General features: G+C 41.8%; 1 protein-coding gene across 1 annotated transcript in view; it reads right to left on the bottom strand.

Moving 5' to 3' along the window:
* asic1b (acid-sensing (proton-gated) ion channel 1b) overlaps positions 1-6,017 on the bottom strand; it is a 500,510-nt gene extending 494,493 nt beyond the window's left edge. The window contains exon 1 of the mRNA XM_079579290.1: positions 5,436-6,017. Coding sequence (XP_079435416.1) covers positions 5,436-5,797 — 362 coding nt within the window. The 5' untranslated portion in view covers positions 5,798-6,017. The remainder of the gene's footprint in view (positions 1-5,435) is intronic.
* Between the last annotated feature and the right edge of the window lie 3,901 nt (positions 6,018-9,918).

Here is a 9,918-nt window from a genome sequence, read left to right on the forward strand (position 1 = left end):
TTCTGCAGTGGTCCAGTCAAAAGGTGCGTTCACACAGATGGGCTGCCCTCAGGCTACATGCTCATCGCTCAGCACCCAGAGGAACTGTTTCAGAGCCTGCTGTTGTACCAATGGCCGCTGGCTGCCCTGCTTTTTGACCACAAACGTGGGGGCCGCCATTGCTCCGCCGTTGCTGTAGTACCTCCATATCGCCGCTAGGCCCCCATTGAAAAGCATTGGACTTTAGACACGTTAAAAACTACTTTAAAGCCTGGTTTCAATTGTTTCAACACTAGACTAGGATAGATATTCCTCCTGAGATAACGCTGGGTTAATAACAATATATGAAACCAGGCTGGTTTTCGTAATATGAATTTTTGAAATCTCGTACTTAATGAGGCTCGGACTGTTAGCATTGGAGCAGCGCGAGCTACACGTCGCGCAAGGGCCGAGTCTACGGTGAAAATCCCGCCCGTATGTCCTTTTTAGGAACATGCTTCGTCAGAGCTGGGGAGGGGGAGCCTGTAAATCCGCCATGAATTGCCCCACGGCCGTGGTCAATCTGGTAAACGGGGAGAGGTGAGCATAAGACGTCCATTTTTTTTTACAGTCTATGTGTTGTACACAAGTGGGGGACGCTGGGAGTTTTGGATGACACAATAAGCAGGTATCACAAAGTATCTTCACAACAATCCTTGACCTGAGTAACATATGTACCCTATGAACACAGTGATTCTCTTATGTATTTTGCTAGATACATTTTGACACATTTAGAAAGTCCACAGTTCAATTCCCTGATGGTGTCCTTCTGTGCATGTTCTCCAAGTGCCTGCATAGGTTTCCTCCGCTTATTTCTGTTTCCCCTACCACTAAATACATGTTCAGTTTCAGTTTATTTCAGTCAGTATCTTCACACAGACATAATTGACTACAAATGTCATTTACAATAGGTCAGGTTGAGAGGAAATTAGTCCATAGCTCTAAAATTCGGCGTGGCATAATTACATGCATGAGAACCATGCGTGTTTATTAACATACACTGTCCTGACCCAAAACAATTAATTTCCCACAAAAAGAGCAGCCCTGATGGTCTTTGATTTGAGGTTTGACATAAATTATTAACGTTTTTAAGACGAATTAAAGCAGTACTCACAAATAACTTGTTTACCTTAATAAATCTTTTCCGTAGTAATACAACTGTCAATGGTATGATTGGGGGGTCTTTCATCTCCTCTGGCCAGAAAACCATGTTTGCAACTTGACTGCCACCGGACCGGAGCAACCAATACACACTAATGGAATTACGAAGAAGAAGCTAACAGGCTAACAGGCAAAGCTAACTGTAAATACTTAAACAGTATTTACAGTCAAATTTGAGTGAAAAATTATCTCCATTGCGTCATTGGATGTACAATATCCCTCTCTCCCTTTGTCTTTTCTCTTCAATGAATGAGTAAAAAAACGCAACATGCTACGACACCTGCAGTAGCGCTTCTGGCCTCTTGGGGCATGAGTTACTTAGTACTGCTTTAACATGTTTCATAAAAGTATTGATATTGATAAAATATCGATCCCTGGTATCACGGCAAAAAGCATCACAATAAAATGTGGTCTATATCTGGTCTGAGAGGCAAAACATTCAACACTTTGACTACAGAGTACAGAGGACGACTCAAGAACCGAAGAACTGAAGATCAACAACTCCTGTACGACTGAGAGCCTATACAGACACAATACAAAACAATATTTTGTCCCATCCCTAGTAAATAGCATATGAAATTACACTTTGATGACTGAAGGTAATTAATTCCTGATGCATCCAGTACTTCTTATATGGAGTACAGGTGCTGCTGTCTGTGTCACCTCACTTAAGCCTGGACACGCATGGATAGCTGCATTGTGAATCTTAATTGCTTTGGTAAGAGAGTGAATGGTCTGTCAGGGCTATCCTATTATTGACTGATTATTGTCAAGGATGCATCTCTCCGGCTCACAATTAAAGGGTACGTGTTCAATGGTTATTGCAATCATAATGAGTCATAATGAAAATATTTGAGAGCATCAAGTGCCCTATTCAAATATTTACTGATGTCACTGAATCCCTAATCGCCGATGATTGGAACCCACAGACATTGTGTGATTCAAACATGTCTGCGATTTGTAAAGTCAAAAATCTCCCTGTATTTCTGCACTCAGGAAGAGTCCTCGGGAAACTCTCGTCCTGCGAGAATCCCCATGTCTGTGATTTGGGCTGTTTTTAGTTTGTGTGATGAAGGCGACATCAAAATTTATGTTCCTATTTAAACTACGATAATAAAAAAAGCCTTATGCCATGCCAAGAATAATGTATTTCCTCAAATATAAAAGCAAATTAGAGAAAACAATCTATAATAAGCAACATAGAGGTGTTTTTCAAGCAAATGTGGATGCTTTTGGTGCAACATTAAGATGGAGGGGCTGTACCTTTAGCAAATGGATTAAAATTAAAGGGTTAAAGGTTCTTGGAGCAAAATCTGGAATGCTTCATGTGAATGCCTTTCATCTATTCTAGCCTGCCATTCTATAGTCAGTAAAAAAAAAACGACATTGCTCAGTCCTAGGTAATTCTGTGTCTTTTCAATGTAGATAATTTTGGAAAGGGTTATATTTGCAATAGCCACTTAAATCGGAGTCGATTTTGGTTCAAGTTCGTGAGTCGTTCAAAGGCAAGTCTAGACTGATTGTTAAGTGCGTTTATCCACCTATGCGATTGACAATCATTGTGAAATGGTTCAGTCCATTATTGTAAATGGTGATGGTAGACATAATCAAGGTCTTATGAAAGCAAGAGCTTTTATGTGTACAGCACAATACAGTAAGTGGGTGATAGAAAGTCAACCTTAATCTCTAAACTCAAGCAGGCAGGCACATCCTCACAATAAGATAAAATCTCAAAAGTATACGTTTAGCAGCCGAATATGGCCCATAAACTCCAAATATAAAATAAACTCAAACATAATATACAGCAGTTCCAAGATTTTGTGGGTATTGCGTTATTCTTTCAGTAGAGGAGATAAAAAATGGCTAAGCAACAAGTATGTCACTCTTATGTAGGCTGCCAGAGGTAGTACTGAGTTACATTTTGGAGAAACTGTACTTGTTAGTAGTTATATCACTGGGTCCTTTTTACTTCTATATGAGTAATATTGTAATGAAGTATCTTTGCTCTAACTTGAGTAAAAAAAATAGTTACCTGTGGCACAATGAGTATATGTTAAAGTTACAAAAGCTTCAAGTTGCCCTAAGATATACTGTATGTAGTTTGTGTTTTGCGCCCACTTTCCTTCATAAATATATACGTTTTGTAAATTTTTATAGCGTTGTGTTTGGAAATATAAAAATTTTCACGTTACAAGTTATATTTCTCATAATGTTTAGTTTAGTTTCTTATTTGCTGTCTGATGTATGCCACAACTGAAACAAACCAGACTTTTACACTCAAGTACTCAAGTAACATTTTCCCCGAGCACTTTTTTTTACTTTTACTTGAGTATTTATTTGGGCCACTACTTTTCTACTTGAGTAAAATGATTTCAAACTCACGTTACTCTTACTTGAGTAAATATTTTGGCTACTCAACCCATCTCTGCTGCCTTTTGAGATACCCAAAACTGACTTCTGTTGTTCACTGACTCTGCCCTGGAGTAGACTGACAGAGACATGGCTGCCCATCTGTGCCAACAGCCACTCCGACAACCCCCCAAATCCTTCTCTCACATCACATGCATGCATAAGTGTCTTGCCCAAGGACACTGTTCTGGGGACAAATGCTCTTCCCAATAAGATGCTGTTGCTTTGGAAGGGTGCTAGGGTGACCACATCGTTTCTGTTTCACACAATTATGTATCCAATTTACCAAATATCCAAATGTAACTCCATTCCTCTGCTTAATCTATGGTTTCCAAATGTTGTGAAAGGATAAATGTTTAGATTTGTTGCATTTGAGGCATTAAAAAAACCTTAATCTTGCATTGATGTAGACTCTAGTGTCCTACAGGGGCGGACTGGCCATATGTCCAGAGGGGCCACTGGCTCTAGGGCCACCGGTCCCGCCTCAACTGAGCTTTACCCAAATCTAAAAGCTAAAAAGAAAAACATCAAAATAGCGAGAAAAAGAGGATGAAAACAAAACAAAAATGTGCTGGAAAAGTAACAAAAAAGTGACCAAAAAAATTTGATGAAAAGGCAACGAAAACATGAGGAAAAACACGGACAAAAAAAACTACAAAAACGTGAGAAAAACACAAACAAATAAACAAAAAAATAATGAAAAAAACAACAAAAATATGACAAAAATGACGTGACAAAAAGTTTCCGTCACTTTTGTAGGTCTTAGCTTTCAAATGAGGCGTTACATTGTTGCTCTCCAGTCGAGAAGCTTTTAGATTTGGGTAAAGCCCAGTATAAAAAAACATGAATCTAAAAGGAATTCCGTGGAGTATGGTGTACCACAAGGTTCAATTTTGGGACCATTATTATTTATTATTTATATTAATGATTTTGCTTCTGTTTCTACGACCACCTTTCCCGTTTTTTTTTGCTGATGATACCAATCAAAAAAATAAAAAATAAAAAGTCGACCTGGGGAAAATGCACTCGGTTAAGGCGGGTGGTTAGAGGTTAAAATATGTAGGGCTGCAATTAACGATTATTTTGTCATCGATTAATCTATCGAATATTTTTACGATTAATCGATGAATCGCTTGGCTGTGAATGGTGCAGGGAAATTTGATTTTTAAATTTAATTTATCACATAAAGCTAAAGTGGCGCCGCTTGAGGACGTGTTGATGGAGGAAACTTAAAGTAAATGTTTTTTGGAGGCTCTTGGCGCTAATTCTGCTTCTGATTGGATGAGACACAAACGGATATTTATGAAATCTACAATGTACAAAACACTACAGACCCTTACTATGAAAAACAAAGTAGGTTTTCATCAAAAATACTATACATTTTCATGTCATTTTTGCTCTATTTGAGTCTGTGTGAACCAGAAAACGATTAATCGATTACTAAAATAGTTGTCGACTATTTCAATAATCGATTAGTCGTCGATTATTCGATTAGTAATTTGGGCCAGGCTGGTCAGAGTCCAGGGCTGTTTTTCAGTCTCCTGGTCTCCTGGTGTCCTATAACTTTCCGGATTTGAACATTTTGTCGCCCATTTCTGTCTGTGTGATTTGGATCAACATAGTAAAGGAAAGGTTTCAGCGCTGATCATGCAATCTAAGTTTGAATTCCTCATGTCCGTCCCTCCTTGTCCCACTTCCACTATTGAGGTGGTCACTATAGCTGTAGAACTTCATACAGACATCCTCAGAAGTGTACAGTGCAGCTCTTTTGCAACACTCAAACATGAAACATTCTGACTTGACGGGCGCTCACTCCTTCCCCCCTCCATCCATCTTCCTTTACCCACCTGCCGTTGAGCAGGGCCAGCAGCTCCCCGGCGTGGTACAGGTCGTTGCGCGTGACCCGGCTGAAGCGGAACGAGTTGAGGTTGCAGAAGGTGACGGCGGGGAACTGAATCAGCGCCGCCGCCACCTCGTCCAGCTTGGTCACGTGGGGGTACTGGAAGTAAAACTGCACGCGGTCCACGCACACCAGCGCCAGCACCCCGAGCGAGACGAGGAAGAACACGATCCACAGGGTGCGCTTGATGCACATCCGCTCGTACGTGAACATGTGGGAGATGCCGTGCAGCGTGGAGCGGCTGGCGAAAACTTCGATCGGAGCCGGGCGCTCGTATTCCGTCTCCTCCGCGTCTGCCTTGATATCCATGGTTGTTATTCCCCACACAAAAAAAAAAATCGTAATGAGACCAAAACAAAAAAGGAGCCGAAGTGAAGCAAACTGTCGCTTCTACTCAAATGAAAGAAGCGCTGCGAGTTCACGCCCCTGCACGCCTGTGTTTCTCATGCAGTCTGGGGAAGAAGAGGTTGCGTCACTGACAGCTGGACAAGCACCAAAACAGCCGGATCATTTTACACGGGAAATCGCCCCCCAAAGCGCGCTCGTGCTTTTTCCTTTTTGGAGGAATAAGCATGTGTTGCGGGCTCGAGTACCTCAGCTGGGGTCACACATCCATAATAAATTGCCCGGCTTTGGAGCGCGCGTGGACAGATGCCAACGTTGTCCTCTCCTCCTCCTCCTCCTCCTCCTCGCACACTTTCTGGTGATTATACCCGAGTTGGTGTGCAGGCGACTCCACGCTCCAAAAAAGCAAAACAAAAAGGATAAACTCACACGTACACGGGGGGTCGCTTTTTACCAACAAGACAACGCAGCGTAGAGAGAGGCAGATCTATCCATTCATCTGCGGTGCCTTCACGCATCCACAATACACGTCTCCAACAGCGTCTCCTCGCGTAATCCAAAAAACACACGTGCGGAATGCCAAATATCCCCGGTCGAGTGTTGCCGTAGCGTTTTGTGAGAGAAGCGTTCGCCTCCGGGGTCCCGGCTAGTCCACGTTCTCGCACAGCTGCATCACACACGAGCCTCTGTCATACAGCCGCCGCTGCGCGCCTCTGCCTCGCATCCATCTCTCCTCCGCGAGCTGCCTGTGCCTGGAGTGGGGTGCCCGCCGCCGCTCGCGCTTCCACAACGATGCAGGCTGATTCTTCCTTCTCCCCCCTTTCGCCTTTTCTGTTGTTCTTTCGCGAGTGCACGGGCAGATAAACAAGGCGCTGGAGGCAGCAGGACACCATGCGCCTGAACGTCTCTCTATGCGCTGGGAGTCCAATAGGAATCACTTCAGTGTCGCGGACGTGGTTTTTGCGCGGATCAATTAAATTCGCCCCCGAAAGAGGAGAGAGGACGCCGTGTGTGGACTGCTGAGCAGGCTGACATGGGCCAAAAAGCACTATCCAATGATTGTATTACTTAAGAGTCTAGCACAACGAACATAGAAGTAATGTCCGATATGGCGAGGATGTTGATGGTGCTTAATGCATTTCTCGAGGCTCTGTATCAACTTGCAAATAGTCAGATAATAGCATAGTTCAAGTATGACAACATAACCGAGTAAAGTGCGGCTTCACTTGTATCAAATCACTGGTGTGGATGCGTCACAACGCTGTAGATACTGTCCGACTGTACGACATGTGGCTCAGGTTGACAACCAAGCCTAGGATGAATTAAATTAGGGGAGACTACAATATTAGGCAGATTATGTTTTAGTTGTAATGTGACAAGGCAAGTTTATTTATAGCAGATTTCATGCACAAGGCAACTCAATGTGCCTCACCAGCAACACCATAAACACTAAAAACACAATAAACAAATCCATCAATACAGGGGCGGACTGGGACTGAAAAACGGCCCTGGACTCTGACCAGCCTGGCCCAAATGAGCGTAAATGCGACACTTCCACAAAGGCGTTTTCGTCACATTTTTGTTTTTTCATTACTTTTTTTGTGGGGTTTTTGCTGTGTTTTTGTCGCTTTTTGTCATGTTTTCGCCATATTTTCTGTCACTTTTTAGTTGCTTTTCCAGCACATTTTTGTTCTGTTTTCATCCTCGTTTTCGTCCCTATTTTGATGCTTGTCTTCTAAGCTTTTAGATGTGGGTAAAGTTGGTTAAGGCGGGGGGTAAGAGGTTAAGGATAAAATTGAGAGGACCGGTGGCCCTAGAGCCAGCGGCCCTTCTGTGCTCTTCCAGAATGGACATATGGCCAGTCCGCCCCTGCATCAATATAGGTCATAAAAATATAACAAAAAACACAAATATGTCTAGGGGAGACTGGTATGGTTGTAACACTTTTTGCTTCAGCACCTGTAACTCACTGATTTTTTTTTTGCTACAGTTCTCAAACCGTTATACAAAGTACCCACATTTGTTAACAACAAATGGCACCAATTCAAACCTCTGCAAGAATATCACAGACCTCGTGAGCTGATGTCAAATACATGGTGTTCCTGTGTTACAACCTACCGGTGTAGTTTGTAACACATGCTGGGGTAAGTTGTAACAGACCAAAGATGTGATACGTGATATGATTCAAACAGAGGTTTATTTAAATAAAAGAACCATCCAGAACAATGTCTCTCTCTCTCTCTAACCTGTCATATGCTAAACTTCACGTGGAGTCAGTCCATAATACAGGTCTGCTGCCGGAGTCAAATAGTCCGCCAACACTTCCTCCTGCACCTCAGAGAAAACTCTGTTGATGCTTCAGTGACCGACACTGGGATGATCACTGGACTGGACTGTATCTGCTCAGTTTTACATGGCAGATCCCATGTGCCTTCACAACTGATCTGATTTGCTCTTCTTTCTGACCAGACGCTTTTGTTTTAAAACATGAGCTGGCACAAGTCTGTAAGTCTTTCTTTTCCACTGCCTAGGCCTTCTGTGAAAGTATTAAAATCAAGTAAGTGCTATTAATTGTATATAGGGGATGATTGTGTTACAACCATCCCAAGCCATTGTTTCACTAGCTGTATCAGCATAATTCTTTGAAATTAGCAGGGGAAATGTGCATCACATTTTGTACTTTCTTACCCCAAAATATTTTTTTTCTCTATAGAATCTGCATGCACCTTTTTACAACCTTGACAAACACCATGTGGGATCAGGGAGGAAGTGGGTAAACTCTGATATGTTCATTTGCCTCCTATTTTTCTTTTTTTTCTTTTTTATTGAAAAGTATGTGAATATACAGAGTATGCCAGGGGTAACAGAATTGTACAATACAATTATTCAGTTACAAATATATTGTATTTTGAGCAAATACTGATAGTTTTTAGAGCCTTTTTGTTATCAGAACCTTCCAAAATCTTGATATATGAGAGAGTATCACTAAAAAAATGTATAATGTTGGGTTTCTGCTTAGAATATTTACATTTGTGAATATAAAATTTGGACAAAAGGATAAGTAAATTAATAACAAAATAGACGAAACAAAATTTGCCTCCTGTCTTACCCCTGGATGGTGGAATTGGCGGTGTTATAACTCTGCCCATGTTACAACCATACCCAGTCTCCTATATTAAAATTCTATATTAAAATTAGTTAAAATACCGTCAATTGCCATAGGCAGCAGTAAATAGGCATGTTTTCAGCCTGGACTTAAACACAGTCAGGGTTGAGGCTTGTTTCACATCCTCACGTAGGCTGTTCCAGACCTTTGCTGCTTGAACCTGACATGCAGCCTCACCGTGTTAAGTGGTGACTCAGAGCCCGAGGTGGTTCATATGGCTTTAACATATCAGAGACAGACTTGTACTCAAGCAGTGCTGTTTTAAAGTCTATTCTCTGAGCAACAGGAAGCCAGTGCAGAGACCATAGCACTGGACTAATGTGGTCGTATGCCCTGGTTCTGGTCAGGACTCGAGCCACAGCATTTTTAATATACTGCAACAGCTCGTTTAGAGAGGCCAGTGAGCAGGCCGTTACAATAGTCTAACCGAATGGAGACAACCGCATGAATTGATCTCTCCAAAGCTGGTTTAGACACTATGTTTTTTTTATTTTAGCACTGTTTTTATATTCTTTATTCTAGTGTAACCTATAGGAGCTAAGGTTAGACTCAACTCTGGATCCCCTTCTGTAAAACGTAATTGCCATTTGAAATTTAAGGAGCAAATCATTCAAAATCTGAAATATTAATGTATGTTTCAATACTATCTTTTGATATTTGGCTTAATTACGCTAAAATATACTGTTCTCAATCATTAATACACCAAATTCAATGTTACAAATGAACAACCCCCACTTTGGGATCCCCGGTTTAGGACAGACCTTTTCAATCGGGTACGGAGACCCCTGGGGGTACTCGAGGACTTAGAATGTACTTGGAATGAGACCTTTTTAAATTTATTTTTAAGGTGAACTTGTCAGAAGCCCCTTATGAGAGACCAACAGGCCCGGGTTGAGTCATGAGGCCGTCCTTCCGTGGA

This window comes from Gobius niger, assembly GCF_951799975.1.
Source record: "Gobius niger genome assembly, chromosome: 20".
NCBI classification, from domain to species: domain Eukaryota; kingdom Metazoa; phylum Chordata; class Actinopteri; order Gobiiformes; family Gobiidae; genus Gobius; species Gobius niger.